General features: G+C 38.4%; 1 protein-coding gene and 1 non-coding gene across 4 annotated transcripts in view; both read left to right on the forward strand.

Moving 5' to 3' along the window:
* The window catches only part of LNPEP (leucyl and cystinyl aminopeptidase), a 100,206-nt gene that overhangs the window by 10,621 nt on the left and 61,895 nt on the right, over positions 1–27,690 (forward strand). Inside the window, exon 1 of one of the 3 annotated variants that reach the window (XM_025866828.2) lies at positions 516–891. The exons of 1 other annotated variant lie outside the window; for it this stretch is intronic. In XM_025866828.2, the coding sequence (XP_025722613.2) occupies positions 516–891 (376 nt within the window). Of the gene's footprint in view, positions 1–515; positions 892–27,690 lie in introns of those variants that run through there. One more of the 3 variants, XM_025866827.2, reaches the window with a different exon arrangement.
* LOC112820509 (small nucleolar RNA SNORA13) lies at positions 25,572–25,699 on the forward strand. Its single transcript, XR_003207173.1, has one exon. It is a non-coding gene; the product is annotated as a small nucleolar RNA SNORA13 (small nucleolar RNA).

Consider the following 27,690-nt stretch of genomic DNA (forward strand, 5'->3'; position numbering starts at 1 on the left):
GCCCTCTGTAGGATTGGAACCTGGGCATCTGGGGCCCTGCGGGGGTCCCCGCCCTCCCATCAGTCTCCTGGCCTCCGACTGGTAGGGACCACTCTGGTGTGGGTGGGCAGCCCTTCCGGGATGACCCACAGCACCTGCTCCCTCTGGCCTTGGTGAAGTGAGCAATCCGGAGCCAGTCTCCGCAGGGAAACCGAAGCTTCGAATTCTGGGGAGCGACCTTCGCCCGGGGCGCCAGCTCTGCCTCCAGATCGCGGCCTCAGTGGCACCTCTCAGTGAGGCCTCCCTTCACCAAGCCGTCCGAATTAGCTATCCACTCACTCTCCATCACATCACCCTGATTTAATGCTCAGCGGGACATTTCTTTCAGTCTTGTGTACCTTCTATGTTTGTTTATTGTCCTGTCTCTGGAATGTCCACTACACCGGGCAATGGTCATTGTTTTGGGGTGCAGTATCGGGTTCCCGGCGCCTAGGACCCGGCCGGGCCGGGACGCAGTAGGCCGTCATATTTGCTGAATGACTGAATATTGTCCCCTGGTATTGAAGAGCCTGAGCGGCAGTTCTTCCTGGAGGGGCGTGGCTCTTCCAGGCCCCGCCCATTACCCCCCCTCCCCCGCTCCTCCCCTTCTTCGCCCCGGAGTCGGCCTCCGGCTGCGCGGTGTTTTTCCCTCTGGCCTCCCTCGTTCTTTCTGCAGCTGTTGCAAAAACCTGGAGCAGCGGAACCTCAGAGCGGCGGAGCGGCACCGCCCCTCTCGGCACCTCCCCGGCAGACCCTGGTGGCCGCGCTGGGCATGCTCAGTCGACAGGGCCGCTTCAGTTCTTGGAGTAGGAAGCTTGGGCGCTTCGGCTGTAAGGAACCGCGGCTGGGGGAAAATGGATCCCTTTACTAACGGTGAGTAGACAGGCAGAGGCGTCAGGTTTGGGACTCTCTGGGGCGCAGAGGGACGTTGGCCGTCGGGACACGCGGGGTCGAGCTGCAGTCGCCCCCACCGTGGGTTTCCCACGAGGGTTTGAGGGCGGTGGAAGCGGACTGGGGGAGGCAGCTGGAGCCTGGGGGCGGGGGCGGGTCGAGGCCGGCTCAGGACAGGGGGCTGGTGTGAAGGTCAGTGCCACTGTCTCCGAGGGCCTGGGGGCGTCGGGTGCCTCCAGACCCGAAGCTGCGCTGCGTGGCCAGGTGGGCGAACAGCAAAGTTTGGGCTGCTTTGCGCAGAGGAGGGGAAAGTTGGCCTTCTGGGTTTTCCCCTGGAGAAGGTGGTGTCCGCCAAGGCTCTTCTGGCAGGAAGGGTTAAGCCTCGGCCACTGCCAAACCAAACTTGTGTGGTGCGCAGGGAGCTGTCCCCCCTTGTCCTTCCTCGAGTTGCCTGCGTGACTTTTCCTAATGGGGCGGGGGGGGGGTGCTTGGCAGGTTAATTTAGTGGAAGGAAGGGAAACTTGCAGAAAGGCTTGCTTGGTCCTGCTCTGCCGAGGAGGTGCCTGCCCGCATTGTCACCCTCCTGTCTGTTGGTGAGGCACTCTGCAGGGCGTTCAAGCTTCCTTTCACGGGCCCCCGATAATACCAGTTTTTTAGTCTAAGACTCATTAACTATCAGGGGTCCGTCATGGTGATATCAAAATGTGACATGAGGCGAGAGTCAAAAGCAGGAGCCTGCAGGATGCCCTGCAAACAGCCACAGCTCTTTACAGAATGGACAGAATAAATCCCACCGTAGTTAAAACCGATGGCTTTTGTTTGGACCAGAAGTGCCAGAGTCACAATACAGGGGTGAGATGTCTTACCATTTTGTGGCATTGAGTATATGGATTTCCTTTTGGGACAGAAAGTAGGAAGAATGCCAGTAAGGGAGAATTCACACTAAAATTAGACGATTCACTCTGTAGTTGACATATGTGTTTTCTTGCGGGTGGTTGGTTACTTCAGGTAGACAGTTTGTCGCATTAATAGAAGCCAGCATCTACTCCCGTTTAGGTGGGTCACTTGCCTCAAGAGATAGAGACATTGCCCACTATATCCCAAATCCTAGCCAGACTTTGTTTTATACTGTTCGTTCATAGGACTGCAGATTACTCATTATGTTCTCCCTATCCCTAATTCAGAATGCTTTATTCTACTGCTGTCTCCCTGTCTGTACTGTCTAATTAGGCTTAATGATGGCAACTTTAATTCTGAATTTTCTTTCTCATTCAGGTTCTATTTGTAATTTCTAAGGCTCTAAGAATAGTGGGGTAAAGTTACTAAGAGAATTAAGGAATACTGGAGCTGAAAGTAAACTTAGAGACCATCTAGTATTTTAAGTGTAAAATATGTTTAATACAAATCATTAAATCCTTTCAAATGAATATTCCAAGGCTTTGTCCTTGTCCTAGGTAGAATATCTAGAGCTTCCATGTTTGTAGGATTTTAAATGTGAACTTTCACTTAAAAAAAATTCCTCACAAGGCTGAGTCACCGATTTGGTCAAGACTAGTGCTAGTTGATTTGGCAGACCTGTGCCTACAGAATTAAAATACATTCTCAGATCCTCCAACTGGGGTCTTTTCTCCCTTCTTAAAATATGTTCCTCTAGATGTTAATATTAATATTTGCAGATTGTCACATTTGAGAGGATGATGGACAAGTCCCAGAGAGGTAACAAAGAGGGAGGAATGCTTCAACTTCTATGCAGGAAATTGGATTTTTAATCCTTTTCCTGTCTTCCAGATTTTCAGAATCTGCTGGAAACAGTTTGACAGTGCATCATTTTAGTTAATGTGTTAATCACTTGTTGAAGGCTTATCGAAGTGTCCTTTAACAAGGAACTAGAAATACAACATCTAAAGTCAACCAAAAATTAGCTCCTAGCATCTTGAGGTGCTTTTTAGGTTTAAGGCTATTTATTTCAGACCTTTTGAAGGATAGCTGTAGAATTTTTCTAGTGTCTTTAAACAGGACTTGTTTAAGTATGTTTATCTTTGTACTTAATCCTATTGAGTACAAAGGATACGTACAGCTAATTCTTCTCCCCTAGGTCTGAGTGTTTTGATGCAGAGTATTTCATTATCCCTAGAATTTATAATTACAGGATTTATCAAGCTTGATCTTGGCTTTTGTTGCACATTCAGCCTCTTCTAGTAGAATCTTCACCACGTACACTTTCTTATATATCCCTGCTTATAGAGAGGTGTGAGAGCTTAGCAAAACCAGTTTCAGCAATTCAGAACCACTTGTCTTTCAATTAAAATGTTGTCAGTGGTTTCACGCTCTGATCTAGAAATTTGTAAAGGAGGCAGATTTAGTTTCTGTTTTGTCATTTTTGACTTTCAGTACTCATCTTTTCCAGGAGGGCTTTCTGTGCTTTCCCTGTTTTCCATCAAAACTTGCGGCTCCTATGGCTCATTTGTCTTGGGCCCTCCCTGCTCTCTGCCTGCTGATAATGGGTTCATTTGTTGAATATCCTGTGTTAATCTGTCCAGGTAACATACTGCTTCAACCTATTTAATATGTGTATCTCCAGAAAGGGTTCTAAGAAGGGACCTTAGTGCCAGCAATTCACATTTGGCTCAGGAGGTATTTTTTGATCTTGCCCTTGGGAGGGGACTGCTGACTGTTACACAGCGGACTATATCCAGTCTGGCTTTGGATTCTTGGTGACTTTTTTATGGGGAGAAAGATGTGCTCACTAGTACTCAAGATTGGTTTGCCAGTAACTGTTATGTCCTGTTAGGCAGTTAGAGGTGAAACTCTTAGAAAATAGTCATTTATATATTACAAAAAAAAAAAAACCCAAAAAAAACCCAAAACAACCAAAACCAAAAAATTGATGGCAACTCCCTAGATGTTTTGATAGATGTACTAGATTAGGGCAAGTAGTTATCTGATGACTTTATTTCTCTTTATTTCTTTATTTCTTCTCCTTTACATGCAGGATTAGGGTATTTGAGAATAATTTAAATTCACATTAAGGACTGTAAATGCCAAGGAAATTGGCATACACTTACAAATCTAAGACTGAGGTCTTAGAATCTGATCAAGGAGTTCTGAGGTTAGGGCTAGAAAAATGTGGGACTTCATTTTGAGGATACCAGAAGTATTCACCAGAAGGGAGCTTTTGAGAACTTTATTAGGTCAGCAAATTCAGGATTTGGAAGCATATTGATGGAGAAGGACTTTTTTCCCTGATACATACATATAGTCACATATATTCATCATTTTTTTCTTATGAACAAAGTTCCCGGGAATCACTTTAGTACTACTGCCTGGTATATAACCAAACAAGGGGGATTTACCTGTCTTACAAACTATCTTTGTTTTTGTTTTCAGATTGACATCCAATTGGAAGTATTACCCAGCTTCCAAAATAGGAAGTCTGGAGAACAAATTTGATATTCATGGGTTGTAAGGCAGTATCAAATTGTGATTTCATCTTTTGATCTTACAAATAACAGTTGTCCTATAGCTATGCATTTCTCTTTTTAAAAAAAATAGCATCATCAGTCAAAAATAATGAGCTTACCCCAGTTTGTTTATTTATATATATATATTAACATTTCTTTTGTTCTATGATAAATGACCACATTGAAAGAAAATCCTTAAAATGGAAGATCATTGTTGCTCTGTGTAATGGAATATAAGTAAAAATATGTTTTTATCCTTCTGTCTTGAGTTTTCTATTTCAGTTAAGTGAAATAGGACTGTATAGAAATCAGATGTTAACGTCATTTAATTTTCTAAGGTTGAGGCTGTAATTAGAAACTATCCAGTTTTTAAGGAAAGCAGTGCGGGGGAAAGTCCTTTGCTTTGCATAACAATTTCCAAAAAAGTGTGTCTTGAGACAAACAGCGTATTTTAGGAACGATTAAAATCAGTGATTTTTTTTTAAAGATTTTATTTATTTATTTGAAAGAGAGAGAGAAAGAGCACGAGCAGGGGGAGGGGCAGGCAGAGGGAGAAGCAGGCTCCCCACAGAGCAGGGAGCCTGACAGGGTGCTCCATCCCAGGACTCTGGGATCCTGACCTGAGCCGAAGGCAGACGCTTAACCAACTGAGCCATCCAGGCATGCCTAAAATCAGTGATTATCACTTATCTATAGATGATCCTTGAGAGACGTAAGATACATAACCAGAAAGATTGGTTATAAGGAAATTATCATACAGAAAATTAGCCAGGGGTGATTTCCTCTTCAGTAATTCATTCAAGCACTGTCTTTTGAATGCCCACTTACAACTAGACTTTCTGCTGGACACATTTGCAGGAAACCCACAAACCTGTCAGCAGATAATGCCGACCTAAGTAAGAGAAATTAAATGGAAAAATCGAGTTTTGTTTTCATGCTAATATAAAACTAAGAAATATAGTAGAAACAAAAAAAGCAATAAAACTTTAAGATAGTTTTCTAATTGTGAAATAAATGTACAATTGTCTTTATAACCTGTCTTTATAACCTGTTCATGTAACATCTGTCACCAGTAAGTTCACATTTGTAATGATTCAGTGTAATACTTCTGTTAGGAAACAACAGCATTCTGAACCCTCTCTGTGAAAGTATTAGGAAATTGAGATATGAAGGAATTTTGCCAAGGTTACTCCTGAAGTTGTGATGGAGCTGGATTAGGCCCATGGCTCTTGGCAGTTGAGGTTAGGACAGTGTCACTGTGTTCTGTCAGTTAGTTACCTCATGTCTTAAAAACTGTAGGAGGTTGGAACTAGAGCTAATAATACTAGTAGATCTTTCCATAATATTATTGGAGCAACGAGAGAAAGTCTTTTTTTTTTTTTTTAATTTGAATCCCTAGATATGTACATTTTCTGAGTGTTCACAAGAAACCAGGATTGGGAATCAAGGCAAATTTTGGAGGTTTTGTAGTGGTTCAGCAATTTGTATATCTAGTGGCCTTTGTAAAGAAAGCTGCTCTTTCCCGTGGTGTTTCTGCTCAGCAAATAGGACAGAAACAAAATAGTTTTTGTTCCTTAGTCTATGGAAGGATGGTCAGGATTCCCTTGTAACCTGATTCGTTGTAATCCATATGTGATTGTCTTGGGAGTACCTGTAGGACTTTGAATCCGGAGATCTTTAGGAAAAACAAAAAACCCAAAGATCTTTAGGGAAAATTGGGACCTAAGAGAATTAGTGATGAAGATGAAAGAAATGTAGAGATTTAAGTTAAAGCGGGAAGCTGATAGGCAGAGATTTCCAAAATTGGTCGTATCTTGAGCCTTGCAAATCTTTGGCTGAGAAATGAGTTTAGTTTGGAGAGTAGGACACTGATGTATGAGGTCGAAAGATGGAGGAATTGGGGTTGGAAGGGGCAAGTACATGGGACTGGTTAGATAAAAGCAGTTGAGGGATGAGGGGATGCGTGAGTTAAGACTGGCATTTGAAAGCCCTGGAAGGAGAAAACATTTGCCACAAGTTAAATTATACTGTGTACTTCTCTCTCTGATAGTCAGAAAACTCCTAGTCTCTTGTAAGTTAAGACTGTTCACTTTCCTCGGGGCATCTGGCTGGCTTAGTTGGTATAAGCATGCGACTCTTGATCTCAGGGTTGTGAGTTCAAGCCCCACACTGGGTGTGGAGCCTACTTAAAAAAAAAAAAAAGACTGTTCACTTTCCTGAATGTTTTAGATTTCAAGAAAAACATTAGCAAGAGGAATATAGAGCCATTGACTTTGTAGGAGCATCGTGATCACAGTTTATATTTTTTAGTGCCTGGTTTGGCTTCACTTTTCTACTGATGCTTATGATTAAACAATGAACCAATTTAGTTTTTAAAAATTTCAGCCTTATCATCTAAACTAGGAAGAAACCAGTTCATTTACCAAATAAAGAAAATTTAAGCTTCTAAGGGAGTTTGAAAAAACAATGGAGAAGCAAGTTCAATAGTAAAAGACCCTCTGAAGTTCTTTTCCTTTAGTGTGTATTGCTTAATGAGGGTCTCCTGAGCATTCCTTCCACGTATTTCATGAAGATGGCCACCAAAATAAAACTTAAGCTAATTGTTTGGACTTTTTGTAAATTGAGGGATTGGGTGGTCCAGAGTTTTCTCTAGACTCCTGGTGCTGTCCAAGGAGGCCAAGCCAGTGATCTGGGATGAAGGGAGGTAAAGGCTTCCTGATTCTTCTATGGGGAGAACTTCATGAGCTGGGCTAACAGGAGAATGGGAACTGCAGTGAGAGAATGGGTACCTCTGTGGGTTGGGTGTGCTCCTTTCCTTCCTGGACCTTGCAGCAAGTAATGACCAGGACCGCGTGGTAGTGTTTCTTAGAATAACTGCCTCAGGTGTCATTCACTGGGCAAGGAGGCTTTGGGCCATGGTATTTCTCACAGCTGAAACTGTTATTTCATAAGATTTAAAAAAGTTGTTAAAACAGTCATCATCTCAGCAGCATTACACCATTCCCAGGTTCTTTTTAGAGGAAAATTGCATGGTGATTAGTGGGAGTGATTGAGGACAGCTAAATGAGCTAAATGTTTTAAAGATCTTTCTTTAACTTGGTATTGGTAGTATGATTTGAAGACAGAAGTAGTGTAATCCTTGTCTAGTTTTGTCTCATTCCGTAATTGTCAAAATGTCCTCAATGGTTAAGTAAGGGAGGCTGCTTGGAGCTTGGTGGAAGGAACTAGTATGTTCAAGATTTATCAAAATAATGTCCATGAGTTTGGGCTGATTCCCCTTTATACTTATTAGCAGTATTTTCTCTGCCCTTTAAACTAAATGCTAAGTACCTAAGCCCCTTGGGCCACTGACATTGTCCTTTTAGTATTTAGATTGGGTGGCTAGTTTAAAAAACAGCTCAGATGAGTGTAGAGTATTGAGTGTTAGTGGGACTAAGAAATGCTTTGCTCTTTAGAATAGCAGCCTCCCTTCCATCTGTATCAGTACAGGCTCCTGAGAGGCTTGATAAGTTTTTATCCAGAGGAAGTACACAGAAAAATAATTGAATGTAAAAGGAGGGTCCAGCCTGATTTGGGGATAAGATAATAGTGTTTTGAATTAGGTAGAAATAAGCAAATATTCACTAAAGTGTGGCTTATTTTGCTTCAGGGCAGTGTATTGCAGTTGGATACATAGCTCTATTTTAATTAATTGCCGATTCAGGAAACACTATTGAGATAAAGTCTTGAAGAATTCATGCATAGAAGCTTTTCTTGGCAGATAATGAAGTGATAATGACTACTGGTAGACAAAAATGTGGTTACAATCCCAGACTTTTGGATAATTATCATATATATTTAAATGAGTTAATGATAGTCAAACTGACCCTCAGCAAGTTGTAAATTGATGTCAACGTTTTTGCTATGAAGATTCAAGATTATCATCTCCCTTGTATTTTACCAGTCTGATGAGTCAGATGGAAAAGTATTTCAAAATTATCAACAAAATAGTTTTTTCAAATCTGACATCAGCTCTAGCAAATTTATTCACCGGTTGAAGTATTTTCTAACCCATAAACTTTCTGCATATGTTGAAGAGTTCTCATACATTTTCTTTGCAGATCTCCATCAGCATTCTCTTTAAATCACTCACAGATATTCTTTAGACTTAAATCCATTTTTCATTTTAAATAAATTATGATAGGTTAACATTCTTTTGGAAACTGTATCCAAATAGTTGATGGAATTAAAATAAACCTTTAGCTTTTGCTCTTCAGAAAGTATTTGCGGTTATGTAGATTTACCCGAGACATTAATGAGCACAAATATTTAGACATCATTAATAGTTTCAATTACTTTTTACAGCTAAGTCTTTCTCAGAGGTCCCCTGAGGATTGTCAAGGGCTGTGGGACCTATGTTATGAGGAAATTAAAAAAAAATACTATATCCGATAAAGAGTATAAATTTGATTGGAGGACGAGTTGATATAAATATAAACATTATAGTAAATGATTTAGCTTAGAAGAGGAAAATGAAATTGAAAATTAAGCTCAATAATTTTATTTTTACCCAAAGGATATTAGTTAACTTTTAAGGGAATGAAATGGCCTATCTTTATGTGAATTCTGTTCATTATGACAGTATTCTGCACTGTTTGTATTCTTTAGTCTGGGATATCATGTTGCACTTGTTAACTTGATGTGTTTTAGATGTCCTCTAGCCAGAATTTTAACTCTAGAGTATTTCCTCTGTGGAATCGACAATGTTTTTGAATGGTGGTTGTTAAGTAGAATTAAATGATTATTATTAGGACTTTGTACATTATTGTAAATTTTATATTTTCTCTTGGTTCTTTATTAATTTCATTCTAACTAACAACCAGAGAAAATAGAGGAGTGTGTGCACGTGCGCGCGCGCGCACACACACACACACACACATATACAGAATTTATTGTACAAAATTTTTTTAGAAGATGAATGCTTTGGACTTACCTAAGACTATTTTATTGAAACCAAGTAATATTGGGATTCAAATGTACTTAATTGTTTTCTTTTTTGTTGTTATTTTCTTTTATTGTGAATTTCTTTTTACATCTTGCTAATAGCTTTTCTTCCTCTCTTATTTTCATCAAGACTAAAAATATTGCAAACCAAAATTGTTCCACATCTCCTTGCTCCATTCTTCTTTTGGGGAGTCAGCAGTTGGGGTCAGAGAAGAAGCATAGAGGGAATATTTTAATACAAATTCTTCTTGCATACCATTTTACACTGTGTCAATTAACAAGTATTTTTTTAAATTTGTTTTTGACAGGCCCCCACTTACCTCTTTTTAAAAAGATAATAGCTTTTATTTTTTTAAAGATTTTATTTATTTATTTGGCAGAGAGAGACACAGGGAGAGAGGGAACACAAGCAGGGGGAGTGGGAGAGGGAGAAGCAGGCTTCCTGCGGAGCAGGGAACCCCATGCGGGGCTCGATCCCAGGACCCTGGGATCATGACCTGAGCTGAAGGCAGATGCTTAATGACTGAGCCACCCAGGCACCCCAAAAGATAGTAGCTTTTAAAAAGATACTCCTCTTAAATAAATATATTAAAATATACCTTCACTATATGCTAACTTGTTCCAAGCTTTGTTCTTAAAGCTGGAGTACAAGTAAGAATATGCAGTATGGTCTCTGCCTTTGGAAAACTTACAGTCCAGCAGAATAAATTTAAAAAAGATGTATATGAACACACAAATTGGTACACTCTCTTTGAAAAAACTTGGTGGACCACAGGTCCTATCCCACACTGCTTTCCTTAATTATATTTGGTTTTCATACTTTTATTTTATTTTTTTTTTCATTTTAGAGATCTACCCATGAATCTACCTCCTTTTTATAAGACTACTGCATAGTGTAGCATAATGGTGAAGAGTAATTCATACTGCCAGCATTCAAATCCTGGCTCCTCGCTCACTAACTCTGTGACTCTTACTTAAAGATATTACCAAGATGTTTTAGTAAGTTATGTAAAAAAACTAAAATGTGCATAGAAACTCAAAACCTTTTCTGATAACAGCTGAGATCTAGGAGACATGGTGGTTTGGGCATATTCCTCCCACAATGAGATTTTGAAAATTGGGAAACAAATGGTATTTCATATATCTTGTTTAAAGGCTGGAGGCCAGTATAGAAGGATTCTTTCCATTTCATATTTATTAACAATTATGCAGGAAGTGTTGCCTAAGAGTAGAGGAACTGTTCATGTCTACATTCAGTTTAATTCTGGCTTACATGTGTTTTTCTGGTTCTGTCCAGCAAGTGTAAGATGCAACACTTTGCTATTTATACAAGTAGATCTTGTTTCAGTGTTAAATCAGGTATTAAATAGGTGGGGTTGAAATAGTTTGGAATTTAAGACCAAAAGGGGTAGTGTTAACATGAAGGAGTAGAATAAAGGTACTTTAGTTTTTTTTTTTAAAGGTTTTTTTATTTATTTTATTTGAGAGAGAGAGAGAATGAGAGAGAGAGAAAGCACATGAGATGGGGGAGGGTCAGAGGGAGAAGCAGACTCCCCGCCGAGCAGGGAGCCCGATGCAGGACTCGATCCAGGGACTCCAGGATCATGACCTGAGCCGAAGGCAGTCACTCAACCAACTGAGCCACCCAGGCGCCCTAAAGGTACTTCTTTAACTGGTAACATTGCCTATATTTCATGGGCATTGGGAATGCAAACAAACTTTAGCGTTCTCACAGAAGCTTAATAAGAAACTAGCTTTACTAGTGAATTTCAGTTTCTGCTAGTACCAGTGACACCCTTATTTTATTATTATTTTGGCTGAGTGAATATAACTTGGCAGCTCCTTTTTGTCTCTGAGAATCTGTTGTGAATTTCGGCAATTTACCTCCCTACCTCCACCCTGCCAGAAGTCTCTGGGTCTGTTTGTTTTTTCTCACAAAGATAATATCCTGAACTTCTGAATCATATAAGGTAGTGATTTTGACTAAAGAGCAAGGTGAGGGAGGTAAGGAATAATCCTTTAAGTGTTTGGTGGCTATATGGGTGGACTGCAGGGGAATAGAGTAGAGGCATTCCTCTCCTAAGTCACAGTTGTTCCTGGGAAACCTCAGCGTTAAGAAAATCGTGTTTTCCCACAGGAGTAAGTTACTGGAGTTCACATTTCTGCCCAAGAATGTCCAAAGAGGCAGAAATGGTATATTATGAGAGCAGAAGTACCACTTGTTTAGGACTCCATTTTCTCAATGGTGAAAACCACATTTCCAGTTCTCCATATATGTACATGCTTCTTCAGCCAGGAACCATCAATTACATATGACAGAAAAAATATGGTTGTCTTATATTTGGTTCCTACTAGAGTTGGCACCCAGCGTAGTACCCCATATGTTAGATGCTCATTAAATGTTACCTGAGACTAATGTTACTTCAGACAACTCCAAAACAAACTATAACAATTGTGTTTTTGTTTTTACTCTTTCAATTTTTTTTTCCCCAAGTAAAGTTGAATTTCAGGGCTCTTTTCCTTTTTCTTTATATTTCTCTCTAGCAAATAGAGTAATTCCCCCAAATCACTTTTTCTGAATATTCTTGTCAGTGTTCATTCAGCTTTCCTTGCCCCGAAAATGCCTTTTGAGTACTTGCTGTGTTTCAGACCCTGTGCTTTGTATAGGGAAGATAGTGCTAAATGAGAAATGTAGTGTTTGAGGGGAAGGAAGATGAAAGTTAGCGGGAGGGATTCTCTTACTCGGAAGCATTTTCAGAATCAAAATTAGAGAATGACCCAGTATTTTCCTTCTTCTTTCATCTTCTGTGCTTATTGCATTGCTAGAGAGCTGCTTTGCATTTGAGACCAGAGTGATGCAGTGAAATCAGTTTCTCTTCCTGCCGTGCTGTGGTCCTTCTGGCTGACCAGTTCTTGGGGTACTTTGTCTTTCATTAGAGAGCCACAAAAACAAATACCAAGCCAATTAGAAGGGACTCTTAAAAAGGAATTTCCTACTATCCCAGAATTGGTAAAAAGGCCTGAATTGGTCTGCATAAGAATTCAAGTGGCCTCATGGATAAAGTAGGGGAAGCTCTGCCATTTGAAGGCAGGGTGCTCTGTTGGTTGACACAACAGAGGAACTAATGGTCTGAGTTACTGTAGTACAGTATGAGCTGAGATATGAAAGCATGAATTTTAGACATGATACCAACCAGGAGGAAAAAATGGATGTTTCTTTCCTGATGTGAAAGGATAAAAGTTAAATGACGTTTTGGGAAGAACAAAACCTTAACTCCTTAGTGGCCCAGTAACATAAATTATGATATGTAAACTGTGAAGACATTTATTCAGCATCTTTAAAATAAATCTGCATTCCTCCCCTTACTCAGTATATTTATGGAGTTATTATTTAGAAATGGTATAGGCAGTGTATTAACTCAGCCTGCCATAACAAAAAACTATACGACCAGGTAACTTAAACCAAAGGAAGTTTATTTTCTTACAGTTGTGTTTAGAAGTCCCAAGATCAAGGTGCCAGCATGGTTGGGTTCTGGTTCTTCCTGGCTCTCCTTCATGGGGAGAAGCCTTGGCTACCTTCTTGCTGCATCCTCACATGGCTTTTCCTTTGTGCACAGAGCTCCGTGTCTCTCTCTTCTTTAAGAACACCGGTCTTTCATCTCTCATGGTTCGTCTCCCCCTCTGACATACTCCCCTTTTCTTCCTCTCCTGTTATCTTCTTCTTTTTCTTTTTTCTTAAAATATGTTGCGTTATTTTTTTCAGAAGTATGGACTCTGAAAAACAAACTGAGGGTTCTAGAGGGGAGGGGGGGAGAGGGATGGGTTGTCCTGGTGGTGGGTATTGAGGAGGGCACGTTCTGCATGGAGCACTGGGTGTTATGAACAAACAATGAATCATGGAACACTGCATCAAAAACTAATGATGTAATATATGGTGATTAACATAACAATAAAAAAATTACAAAAAAAAAGAACACCGGTCTTAGCAGCCCCACCCTGATGACCTCATTTAACCTAACTAAGGTTAAAAGCCCTGTCTCCAAGTATGGTCACATTGGGGGTTAACACTTCAGTGTGTGAATTTGGGGGGGGATAGGGAGTCATCCTTTTGGATAGTTTATCTCAAGGTAAAGAAGATTGTGTTTTTCTATAGGCACAAATTATTGGAGTCTACATTCCTTCTAACTGAGGATGCTGAAAGGAACAAACGGCTCAGTTTTTTTTCTGGACCCAGGAATCCAGGATGATTCCGAACCCCTTATCCCTTCCTACCCTCCTATAAAGTTATGCAGACCGCCTGTATATTTATTTTTCTTACTTAATGTATTTACTCTATATGCTTTTTCAAACAGTATAATGAAACTGCAGTGCTTGAATTATGATATCTGGATAGTTGGAAATTTTTTTCTTTATCTTTGAAGGCAAGAGTTATGCTCAAATCTTTTGGTATCAGGACCCCTTTTATACTCTTAGAAATGATTGTGAACCCCTAAGTGATTTTGTTTATATGGGTTATATCTCTAAATATTTACTGCAGTGGAAATTAGCACTGAAATTTTTTAAAAAATAAAAATTTAATAGATTTCATACAATAAAAAACCTTTTACGTGTTAACATAAATGACATTTTTAAGTGAAAAAAAGCTATCCTCCGAAACAAATTAGTGAGAGCAATTATCTTATGTCGTTGCAAATCTCTGTCTGGCTTAATAGAAGACAACTGGGTTTTCAGATTTGCTTCTGTGTTCAGTCTGTTGTATCATGTGTTGCGTAGCCCGTGGAAAACTCCACTGTATACTTTATGAGAGAATGGGAATGAAAATGGCAAATAACATCTCAATATGAAAACAGTTTTTGGCCTTGTGGGCCACTAAAAGAGTATCAGGGATTCCCAGGGGTATCCATACTGCACCTTGAGAACTGTTACTTGAAACATTAAACCTGCTTTTACAGGGCCCGGAGAGGAATGCCTTCACAGTCTATAGTAGGTAGAAAGTGGAGCTGATGGCATTGGGCAGCAAGTGTCTTAAGATAGATCTAGGTCATGGGAGAAGGAAATGTTCTAGCCAGGCATATCTGATGAGCCACACCTCAGATGCCTCGGTTATTTGAGGACTCTAAGGTCATTTTATTTCAGCCCTGGATGGTTTTAAGGAGGACACGAATTTTTAAAAATGATTAAATTATCTTTTAAAAAATTGATTTTTATCTATTTTCTGTTTATACCTGCAGGATTTTTCAACAAGCTGCCCCTCTTTCTCAATATACCCTCCCTCCAACATACACTTAATATGGATACATTACTTAACTCCTCAGTCCTCGAGTGAGGTCTTAGACTTATCTTAATTATAATGAATTAAAGGTCTACAAAGTTCAATTATTTTTGTTTTCTGTTTGTCTTGAACTATGGAGTTCAGAATCAAACAAAACCCTTTGTACCATACTTGCCCCATCATAGAATCATCTAGACCTTTAAGAGAACTGAAGTCAACCCTCTTTTTTTCTCTGGGCTCTTTGGGGCCATGAGTAACTAGGACTGATCTACTTAAAATTGTCTTGCCCCCAAAATAAGACATATGGTAAACTGTGATCACATGGAAACATGGAAACCGTGGCATGTACACATAAGTTCAGCCAACTTGAGCTAGAGTTCTAGAAAAATAGGTAATAGACCGACCCATGCTAACACATCCATTCGAAGTACTTTGAAATAGTTATTAATATTAAAGAGAAAGCCTTTAACTCTGGGTGTTTATAGTAAGTGTCAGGAATACTTTTAAAAACAGGTCATGATCCCGGGGTCCCGGGATCAAGCCCCACATCCGGCTCCCTGCTCAGCGGAGAGCCTGCTTCTCTCTCTCCCTCTGCCTGCCACTCTGCCTACTTGTGCTGTCTCTATCTCTCTGTCAAATAAATAAATAAAATCTTTAAAGTCTGGTGGGTGGATGTGTAGTTATTGTTCAAATAAACCTCTCAAATTGGCCTTTTTTATAATTAAAATCAGAGTACCAAAGTGTTGCATATTCCTGATTCATGGTGTTACATTTTTTCAACTTAAAGTCAAAGCAAAACAAAAAAGCTTTATATAATTTATGCCTCCCTCCAATCTTGTTCCTAGGCAGTTACTGACCTACTTTGTGTTACTACAGATTAGTTTATTTTCTACTTTTATAGACTTTTTAAAAAGATTTTATTTATTTGACAGACAGCGCACAAGCAGGGGGAGCAGCAGGGAGAGAGAGGCAGATGCTTAACCGACTGAGCTACCCGGATGCCCTTAACCTTTATAGAATTTTATGTAAATAGAATTATATAGATTTTGTATAGATGGAATCATGCACTATCTTTTTTGGCCTGTTTTTTTCACTCAGTATAATTTATTTTGAAACTCATCCATGTAATATCAGTAGTTCTTTTTTTCTTTTTTCTTTTTAAATTGCTGAATAGTATTCTATTGTATTGATACATCATCATTTGTCCATTCACCTCTCAATGGATGTTTGTTTCCAGTTTGAGTTATTATAAAGCTGTGTGAACACTCAAGAGTATGCAAGTTTTTGTGTAGACAATTTGTTTTTGTTTCTCTTAGTTAAGTACCTAAGAGATGATTGATAGGGTCGTTTGGTAGCTATATGTTTTAATTTTTAAAGAAACTGCCAACTGTTTTCCAAACTTGTTTTACCTGGGGTGCCTGGGTGGCTCAGTTGATTAAGCATCTGCCTTCGGCTCAGGTCATGATCTCAGGGTCCTGGGATGGAGTCCTGCGTTGGGCTCCCTAGCAGGGACGTTGCTTCTCTCCCTCTCCCTCTGCTGCTCCCCCTTTGTGCTCTTGCGCTCTCTCTGTCAAATAAAGAAATAAAATCTTTAAAAATACCCCAAGAACTGGTTTTACCATTTCACATTTCCATCAGCAGTGTATGAGAGTGCTTATTCTCCACATCCTTGCCAAAATTTAGTATGATTACTTTTTTAATTTTAGCCAATCTAGTGTGTGCATAGTGGTATCTCAGTGTGGTTTTAATTTCATTTCCCTGATGACTACCGATGTTGAACGTATTTTCATATTTTTTTTTGGCATTAGTTCATCTGTTTTTTTGTGAAATGGCTGTTCAAATCTTTTTGCCCAGTTATTGACTTACAAGGGCTGTTTATGTATTTTGGGTACATGTTTACACAAAGGTATTTTAAAAAAAGGTTACACAAATGTGTAGTATATATAACTCATGTATAACACATACCTTATATATATTACACAAACATATAATAATAGTTCCATATATATAAAAAAATAAAGATGTTACTCTTTCATTTTCTGGTTTCATAGTTTTCTGTTATGGTGGCGGGACGCCTAGGTGGCTCAGTTGTTAAGCATCTGCCTTTGGCTCAGGTCATGATCCCAGGGTCTTGGGATCGAGCCCTGTGTTGGGCTCCCTGCTCTGCGGGAAGCCTGCTTCTCCCTCTCCCCCTGCTTGTGTTTCCTCTCTAACTGTGTCTCTTTCTGTCAGATAAATGAATAAAATCTTTAAGAAAAAAAAAGAAAGAAACCCACGGTGGGATGGCTGGCTGGCTCAGTCCATAGAGCATGCGACTCTTGATCTCTGGGTCATGAGTTTGAGCCTTGGGGCGTAGAATTTACTTTAAAACAAAAACAAAACCAAAAAAACTCATGATAATTTGAACTGGTATTACCTTATATGTAATATATCACTTTTTTTTTCTAGATGGTTTCAAGTTTTTCTTTACTTTTGGTTGTTAGCAGTTTGATTGGGTCTTGGTTTGGTTGTCTTTGGACTTTTTTTTCCTTTTTTTTTTCATTGAACTTCTTGAATTTATAAATATATGTCTTTCACCATATTTGCAAAGTTTTGGGCCATTGTTTCTTTCCTTTTTTTTTTTTTTAAGATTTTATTTATTTATTTGACAGAGAGAGATACAACGAGAGAGGGAACACAAGCAGGGGGAGTGGGAGAGGGAGACTTCCCGCGGAGCAGGGAGCCCCATGTGGGGCTCAGTCCCAGGACCCTGGGACCATGACCTGAGCCGAAGGCAGATGCTTAATGACTGTGTTACCCAGGCGCCCCTGGGCCATTGTTTCTTGATAATTTTTCTGTCTCAGTATTTTTTTCCTGTCATTCTGGGACTCCCAATTACATATATATTAGTCATTTTGTTACTTTCTTACAGGTTCTTGTGGCACTGTTCATTTTTTTCCCTCAATCTTCCTTTCCTTTTCTGTGGGTTCTTCGAATAGAATAATTTGATTAAAAGAAATATTTATTGTCTGATAATGTAAATCATAATCAAAATTGACTGTTAGTTGAGCTCGTAAACCCCCTGAAAAATAGCTGGAGTAGAGCTGCAGTGAAACTTGTTCAGTGAAGAAATCTAAAGTAAAACTTAAAAAAAAAATCCCACACAATATGATTTGCTGTAAACTTTTAAGTTGCTAATTGAAATGTATTTTTAAGCAAATTGGCCAGTTTGGTGTTTGGGGTATGGAGGTGTCATTTTCTATATTAGTAGTCTTTTATCAGTTAGGACAGTGAGTTCTGTGTCCCAACAAAGAGCAGTGCAGTCATTTTTTTCCCAATGATGACTGTGTTGAGACCAGTCTTTGTAAGAAGATGGGAAAGTAATAAAATATGTTAGAAATATTGCATTAAAAAACAAATTTTAAGAATTGGTGAAGTGTCCTCTCTTAGCCAGAAAACTCCCTGTGTTTATGATTATGCAGATTATACTGTTATCCCAAGTATCATGTTTTCTGCTACCAGGATTCAACTAGTACTGCAGCATGGAAGGAGACAGGAAATAGATTTTCTCAAAAAATCAGGTATAGTACAACATGAGAAATTTCCCTAAATATAATTTTTTCGATCATATCTAGACTCTGTTTTGTCTGACATCAGGATGGAACCATGTTGCTCAGTCTTGAACTGTCAGCCTCTCTGTTCAATTTTAATATGTTCATTTTTCTTCTTCTGGTTTGGACTTAAAGTCTTGAGAATTCATTTTATTATGATATGTAAAAACTCATTTTTTAAAAAACATATAGTTCTTTGCTCTTTTTGAAGGAAAAAGAATATCTAGAATAAAGTAATAGCTGTAGCATCTTGTAGACTTGCTCTTTAGGTTGATGAGCACTTGTACAATGTTCCAAAGTTCTATTATCTGAAAAGGACTCTTAAAAAAACAAAAAAACAAAAAAAAACTTGTCTACCATGGCACAAGAAGAAATGACTTCTCTGAGGTTGCTTAACCATTTCCTGTAAGTCTGAGAAAGTGGTTGTTTTCAAAATCATTGAGCTGAATTTGGGTAGAACTAAACTTAGCTGAGCAGTTCTGTGGGTTAAATTTGCTCATTGTTTCACTTCCAATTTCCTTGTAGAAAAGTTGAAATTTAAAAATTAAAAAAAGGGGGGCACCTGGGTGGCTCAGTCATTAAGCGTCTGCCTTCGGCTAAGGTCATGATCCCAGGGTTCTGGGATCGAGCCCCGCATAGGGCTTCCTGCTCTGCGGGCAGCCTGCTTCTCCCTCTCCCACTCCCCCTGCTTGTGTTCCCTTTCTCACTGTCAAAAAATAAATAAAAAATCTTTAAAAAAAATACATAAATAAAAAAAATTAAAGAAGTCTTATTTTCATTCATTTTTACTAACCAGCTGAGTAACTTTGAAGAAAAATTATCTATAAAATATAATAGGTTTAGAGGGTCTCATAAAAAACTTTTAGTTTTCTAAAGTAGTAAAGTTTAGTTTCAGTAAAGTAAAGTTTCAGTAAAATGGGTATTATATTTGGATAATTTCATAATCCTTTTTTTTTTAAAGATTTTATTTATTTATTTAATTAACAGAGAGAGAGAGAGAGAGAGAGACACAGTGAGAGTGAACACAAGCAGGGGGAGTGGGAGAGGGAGAAGCAGACTTCCCACTGAGCAGGGAGCCCCATGTGGGGCTCGATCCCAGGACTCCAGGATCATGACCTGAGCTGAAGGCAGTCGCTTAACCAACTGAGCCACCCAGGTGCCCCGATACTTTCATAATCCTAATGAGTGGGAGAAAGTTCAATTTACTGCCTATGATGAAGTCATAACGGGGAATGTAATTGGGCAAAATCAAATAGCACTTTTTGAATACCTACTAAATGCCTGGCAGACAGAGCTGTGGAAACCATAGTGTCAGTGTCTGACACAGGGTGGTAGTTGTATCAATCTCTGGCACCATCCTAACGCTCTCTGTAGCTCTTCAGCTCTGACCTAGAGGTGGCTCTGTGACCACCCCAGATCCAGAGACTGCAAAGACATGGGACTTTTCTCTGGCACATGGGACCTGGTTTGACATTCCCCAGACTATTGCTAGTCATGGCACATGGCCTAGAAGGGATTAGCTACTACAGTCAGAAAAATGTAGGTTTGAAATTTGGCCATACCACTTACCAGCAAGTTATTTAACCTCTCTGATTCTCACTTCTTCATCTATAAAATGTTGTGGGGATTAAATTAAATGAGATGACATATGTAAAATGCTGACTAATAATACCAAAAGCGAATAATTATTTAGCACTTTACTATGTGCTAGGCTCTGTTCAAAATGCTTTACACATATCTCCTTTAATTCTCACAACTTAGTGAGATAGGTACCGTTATTATCTCCATTTTACAAATGAGCAAACTAAACTTGGGAAGATGAAATAACTTGTTCAAGATTATACAGGAAGTGACAGAACACTCCAGTTTCAGAGACATTCTTAACTACTCTGCTGTGCCCAAGCTCATTGTTAGCGCATGCTAAAGCCCTTAGTGAATGTTAGTTTTTATCATTGTCATTATTGGTGGTGGCATTAAGATGGTGGTTGTGATAATGAACTTGGTCTTACTTTTTTCATTGTCTGACATGGCCCTGTACTAAAACCCAAAGCAGAGCATCCTCACATCTATCAATGAGGGAGTAAGAAACTAGGCAGTCATATACTTCAAGGCCCTTGGGCTTTGGAGGAAAAGCCCACACAGTCGCACACAGTTTTTATATAAAGAATGCTGTGTGTTCTGCATACCAGGTGTTCTGTTCTGATGGGTCAGAGTTGAAGTCTGACCATGAGGCCCTGCTTGTGTTCCCATTTCCAAGATGCCACAGAATCATAGAACTTTTATGTACAGTGTAATCTCAGTTTTGTCTTAAGGGATAGATTAGTCTGTAAGAATTACACACCACAATATTAATAGTTTACTATGTGGGTGATGGATAAATCATTCATCTATTGCTGTGTAACAAATGACAAAACTTAATGGCTTAAAATAATAACCATTTTATTTGCTTATAATTTTGTAGGTCACCAATTTGTACTGGGCTCAGCTGGATGTTTCTTCCACTGGTCTTGCCTGAGATCACTTGTAGCAGCCGTCATTTAGCAGCTTAATTTGGAGCTGGAAGATTTAAAATAGCTTAACTGGCATATCTGGCAGTTGGTGCTGCCTGTTGGCTGGGCTTGTTTTTCCAACGTGGTTCCTCATCCACAGGGAGGCTAACTCAGATTTATGCTCATGGGCCTCTCAGGTCAGTAGAAGAGAAATAATGAAAGTGACAAGGCCTCCTAAAGCTAGGGTTGGAAATTTTATAGTGTCACTTCTGCATTCCATTGACAGAAGCAAGGTTTAAAGCCATTAGATTCAAGGGGTGGAGATAGAGACTCCACTTCTTAATTGGAAGTCCAATGGAAGGTCAGTAGCAAGTTCTGTCCTGGTATCCTGGTTACTTGATACCGTCCAGGGCCATCTCTAAAACACCCCAACAGTGTTGGTAATTTTTCATCGGTTCATTAACTTTAGATCTTGAGAAATTAAAGTATGATCTTTACATGTTTGAGGAGGTTTTCCTTTTTTTATACATATAAAAAGTAGAAGATATAGATAATAAAAACACCCAACATACCCAGAAATAACCTCCCAGAAATAACTAGTATTAACATTTTTATTTACAGTGTATCCAATGGATGAATATTTATTTACTTAAAATTCTGTAACCCGCCTCTTAATACTATACTTTGAACACCTTTCCATGTTTAAAATAGAAATAAATAACTTTTATGATGTAAATAATTTTTATGTCTGCCTAGTATTTTATTAGGTATGAATATACCTATCCCCTATTGTTCCATACTTAGATTGTTTCCTTTTTCTTGCTGTGCAAACAAGACAGCTGTAAACATTCTTATACATACATCTTTCTGCAGTTACTCATGGGATGCATTTCTCTTGTGGAGTTACTTGGTCAAAGAATATATTTTAAGTTTTAACATGTATTGATGAGACATGATTTTAAACATTCTGTGGTTTAATTTCATCAGTAAGTGTAACTGCAGAGCAAAGTTCTTAAGTGTTATAGTAAAATTATTCTTTAGACATTCACAAATAGATGTATATATTATGATTTGTGTTTGGGGGAACTTAGATGTGTGTGTGCTCCTGATTGTCAGGATGAACTATTAGGGTGAACCTTAGATTTAAATCACTTTTCCTTTAACATGATCTCATATATAATGAATATCTTTGAAAACCTAGTTAAGAATGGACACCATAAAGAAAAATACATTGCTTCAGCATTTCAAGTAAAAATGTGTAAACTTAGTTACCAATATTGTCTTACTGACTAAAGCCTTTATTTTGCATGTGGGTCCACTGATTAGAGTTCTTCATATTTCTTCTGTGCTACCCATGATGCATCTGTAATTTCCAGGTCTCTCTCTTTTTTTTTTTTCTTCAAGTGGTTTGAGAACCTCGACACTTGGAAGCCTGGGGGCAAAAATTCTTCTGTAGGGCCCTCCTTCCCCAATCTTTTTGTTTTACTTGCTAATACTTAATTTGGCAGCGCTGTTATTTGGGGGACTCACTTTTGTCAGGTCTTTCTGCTGCATGCTCAGTTTTCACAGAAACCGTTTCCTTTCTTTTTTTCATTTAATGCAATAATTATTACATAACTACAATTATAATTTTAGCTAGCATATATTGATTGGAGAACAACCGATCCTTGGCAAGAATACAGCTGCTCTTGTGGGGACATAGTGCTTGGACCTTCTAGAGAGTAGCCCTTTTGGCACTCAGTGGGCACCTGGCATCAGAAAATGTTTTTCGAGGGGAATGGAGAACATCGGTTAATTTGGAGGTTTAAGTGGACATAAGTTAAAAGCACACCTACTTTGTCGAGGTAAAAATTTTCCTCCTTTACTGAAGGAAATTACTCTTCTCTCATTTTCTTGTTTTACAATTAAGGTTTGTATTAAACTACCGGTATTTATTTGTCCCTCTCCTTGATCCTTTACATTAAATTCTATATCCGAAGCATTTCGCGGCAGGCTTCTTTATGTACTGTAGCCCTTGTTTGTGTCTGATACTCTTTGGTCATTGGTATTCTCTGGTAGAATGCCTCCTTTTCATCTTAAATGTTCTCCTTGATATTTAAAATAATGTGCTTCATAGCTGCAACATAAAACTGGCCAGTTCATCTTTGCTGTTTTTGCCCCCTTCTTTGCTGTTCCCCTCATGCACTACAGTGTTGACTTTTGCTTATGGGACTACAGAACTGCACAGAAAATAACAGCTGTGATTAGACTTGGGGAATATAATGTGGTGTAGAATTTGAAGATGGTGAAGAATTTGACTGAGTGTTTTAGTTTGGTAAAATAAAATTGATGGCGACGTAATGCTGCCCTTTAGGTTATTTTAATCAGAAACTGTGAGCATTATATAAATTTAAATTGCCTTCTTACAAATTGTAGCTGTCATTGATTATCTGGGTTTTATTGTGTAAATGCAATTATAGTAAATGAACATGGCCTTTAGATACACTTAATCCCTAGAGATATTTTGGGAAGGGTTGTAGTATCTTTACAATCAAGGCAGCCATTTGGCAAATATCTCAGAAGTCAGAGGACTTAAAATATAAAACCTGTGTATTAAAATCTCTGTGAAACAGATAGAATTATCTCAAGTTATTCTGTTCCACGCTGGCTGAAATCCTCTATGGACATTGCTGTTGCTGATTTTAAAAGACATCAAGAGGCTGGAATTGTTGCTTATGTTATCATTTGGTATTTGTGGCACAGACGATAACATGGGGTTTTGGGGCTTGACTTATTTTCTGAATTTATTTACTGATGTGTGCTGTGGGTGACATATAAGCATCATCTTCTATAGTAAAAGGTGTAAGGGGGAAATTGTACTGATGCATCTTAAAGAGAAATGCTAGCGTGCTTGGCTGAAAAGTAAAAGATATGTTTATTTGCTTATGATTTTGAAGCTCCTACCATAATTATTTAATATATGAGCAATAAATTATTAATGTAGCACTTCATAGTTTGCAAAGTGTTATGACCCATTTATCTTATTTGACCCCTATGATAATCTAAGCAGACAGGGCAGTCATTATCTACATTTTACCTGTAAGAAAACTGAGATTCCCAACAACACACTAAGTGGTAGAGCCAACCAGAATCCACAGGTTCCTCAGCACTAAACTTTATGCCTCCTAAACCATAATTGATTTAAATTATACACTGGCTTTGAGGGAAGAGGAGGAAATGTAATAAGAAGTCCGAAGAGTCAGTGTCCAGAAGAAATGAAATGCAGTGACTCAAAGCCCATAATCACTGAAGTACTACTAAGCCCTGCTGATTTAGGACCCAGCACCACAGCAGGTGTTAGAAGGACCTTCTTAACCTCAAAGCTAGCATATTAATTCTATCTTACTCCAAGTTTCAGTAAACCTGGGTTTAGCCCTTGGAGAATCTATGAATGGACATGGAGGTAATTTTCATTAATTAATACTTACTTTTAATGTCTTGGGTGTTGCTGCTTTCATTTCAGCATTTATTACAGCTATTTTCCCTGCAGGGCAGCAGGGATACCAAGATGAATGAGAGAAGAGCCCTTCCCTGGAGGAACTGTTTAAATGTGAAGCAAAATCTATAATTACAATTTACCTATGCAGAACTTCCCTTCTTTATAGGTTAAACCAGGCCTTGAAATTTTTCTAAACCTTCTCGCCTTCAAATTATAATTCTGTAATAAGCAAAAAGTTACAGAATTAAGATGAAGAAAAATTCTAGAAAAATGTATGTAGCAGGTTTTGGAACTTCATATTTCATCTTAAATGTGAAAGGCTGTACAAGCATTTTGTGTGCACAACTATCATTTTCCCCATTTGAGAGTCTGCCAGGGGTTTGTAGTGTGGAAAGAGTGAGGTGACTCATGATTTGGGAATGATTGTTTTGATCTCTCCCTGTAGGCTCTGTAGAACATTGGCAGGGCAGCCAGCATAATTAACACTGCACAGTCTAATTATAAACACAACTCTGCACAGTGGCTACCAAAGAAGAAAGCCTGTACTGGATAAACAATCAAGTTGGCAGGATTACTTGCGAATGATGACTAGATAATGCCAAGTTTACTATAAATCAAATTGCTTTCCCTAGATTGTCTCAGAAGTTACCATAGGGAAAAAAGGTATCATCTGTGAAAGTCTCACTGGGTTACTTTTTTGAGGGCCCATTTAAGCATTTCTTTATTGCAGGCCTTCTAACCTTTTCATCCTGAGACCAGTTAGGCATCTTAATTTTTATGGTGTGCTATTTTAGGGAGAGTAGGGGAATGGGTCACAGTAGGACATTTGTTCTAGTAATAGTTGAATTGATTTTAAAAAGGTGAAAGAAACTAGGGATTTGAAAAGACTGCATTGGACTACTGTAATAAAGAGCAAGAAAAGAGAGTCCTGTGGGCTGAGGAGAGTGAAGAATGTGGGCTAAGGGTAAAATGTGAAGTGGCCACAACAGCCATGCATGCTTGAGAGAAACAGAGACATATGTTACACATATATGGTCTCACATACCGGTCGAACACTGTGCGTGGTTGTATGTGTTTAAGGATTTGTTGAAGCATGACTTAGAGCTGAGGAATGATCTAGTTTAAATATAGGTTTGGCCATTGACTCCCTGAGATTTAGAACAAAGGTGCTGGCTCTGGAGATTGGTTTCACAAAACTGTACCCTGAACTACTGCAGGATGGTTGTATTTCTGCAGAATGAACCTCAGAGTTGTGATTTACCCTAAATAAATTAAGCACTTTAAATCAAATGCTTAAAAATGAGGCCCTTCTTTTTTCTTTTTCTTTTTCTTATTGAGAAGTACTCAGTTAAAATTTTAAATGGACACTTAAAAAGATATTTTTCTTGTAGCCTTTGTGTTGTCCCTTCACTTTTGGAAACTAGCAAATGTGGTGTCAAAAAAGACGGAATGCTTTGCAGCCTTTTCCTGTCCTTGAATTGGATATTGTTGGTGTAGGAGCTGCATAAGTAACAGTTTATGCTTTTACATTAATTTGTTTACACATGTGATCTTGAGTTTTCTGCTAAATGTATAGTTTCTCTTAAACCGTTTTAAAAAAGATTTCTTTTTTTAAGAAAACAATATACAAAAATCTAAATTCAGAAATAGATGAGTTAAGTACAGTTTTTTTGCATAAGAATACTTTTTTACTGTTGAAGAGATAAGAGGTTTCCTTTAAATAGCTCTCCAATTTCTTTTAAGTACTTGGATTTACAAAAAAAAAAAATTCTAGTTTTTTATTTTAAGAGGAGGGGGAGAACATATGGATTTTCTAAATTTGGTTGTAGCCTAGCATTATCACTGGCTAAATGATTTTGTTTTTATCAGATACTCTTAGAAGAGGTACAGATGTGGGGCTTGTGAAAGAGAATCTCTGTCTCTAGCCCAGGACCCAGTTCTGATTTGTCTCTTACATGAACCTAACTAGACTTTTGAGAAGTGAAAAATTGGTCTTGGAGATCCACGAGGACCTGACATAATGTCGATTTGAAGGTCAATTTCTACGAGAATATGATTAAGAGCCAATAATACTACTTTCCTGCCCTCCAGCACTTTTTGCTTTATTAATTTTGTTATTTCTGTTTTCTATTTCATTGATTTCTGCTTTGTTCTTTATTATTTCTTCTCTTAGGTTTAATATACTATTCTTTTTGCTTTCTTAGGGTGGAAACTTTTATCACTGATTTTAAACCTCAGCAAAGCAAGGTTAAACCTCTTTCTAATAAAGGCATTTAAGGCGGATTTCTCTCAATTTTTAAATTTTTTTTATTATTTATTTCAGATAGTTTCTAAATAATTCTTTGTGGTTTATTCTTTGACTTGTGAATTATTTAGTAGTTTGTTTTCTGTTTTCCAAATATCTAGAGACCATCTAGATAATTTATTACTATTGGTTTTTAAAATTATTTCTAGTGTGGTTAGAGATCATAGTCTCTAAAAAACACTTTCAGTGTTTTATTACTTTTTTAAAGATTTTATTTACTTGTCAGAGAGAGAATGAGAGAGAGCAAGTACAACAGGGGGAGTGTCAGGCAGAGGGAGAAGCAGACTCCCCACTGAGCAGGGAGCCCAATGTGGAACTCGATCCCAGGACCCTGGGATCATGACCTGAGCTGAAGGCAGATACTCAACAAACAGAGACACCCAGGCATGCCTCTTTTAGTCTTATAAAGTTTATTGAGATTTATTTTATAGTCCAGTATATGGCCCCTCTTGGTGACTGTTACATAAATATTCTGCAGTTGTTTGGTACAATGTTCTATAAATGTCTTTTAGGCCAAATTAGTTGATAGTATTGCTTAGATATTCCGTGGCTTGTTTGTTGTCTACTTGTTTGATTAATTATGAAGAGAAAGGTGATAGAATCTCCAATTATGGTTGTGGATGTTTCTGTTTCTTGAGTTTTGCCATTTTCTGTTTTGAATTTTGAAGCTCTCTTATTAGGTACGTACATATTTAAGCTTGGTATCTTATCCTGATGAATTTCTTTTACCATTATAAAATTTTGTTCTAATTTGTTAATCTATTTGTGTCCTTAAATTTAAAAGGTATCTCTTAAAGACAGTGTGTAGCTGAGCCTTGCTTTTTTAAATCCAGTGTGATAATCTCTGTTCTTTAGTTGGAATGTTTAATCCATTTACAGTTAATGAAGTTATTTATGTGATTGTGTTTAAATCTACCATTTTGCCATTGTTTTTGTCCCTTTTGTTTTTGTTTCTGTTTCTTTTCTAATGCCCCCTTTTGGGTGAATTGGGTATTTTTTAATATTTCATTTTCTCTCTCTTTTTTTTTTTAAAGATTTTATTTATTTGAGAGAGAGAGCATGGAGGGGGGGAGGATCAGAGGGAGACGCAGACTCCCTCCTGAGCAGGGAGCCCAATGCGGAACTCAATCCTGGGACCCCAGGATCATGACCTGAGCCGAAAGAAGTCGCTTAACCAACTGAGCCATCCAGGCACCCTCATTT

The sequence above is a fragment of the Callorhinus ursinus genome, unplaced genomic scaffold (genome assembly GCF_003265705.2).
Source record: "Callorhinus ursinus isolate GAN/ISIS: 27379988/994484 unplaced genomic scaffold, GSC_fseal_2.0 scaffold3, whole genome shotgun sequence".
Classification (NCBI taxonomy): Eukaryota; Metazoa; Chordata; class Mammalia; order Carnivora; family Otariidae; genus Callorhinus; species Callorhinus ursinus.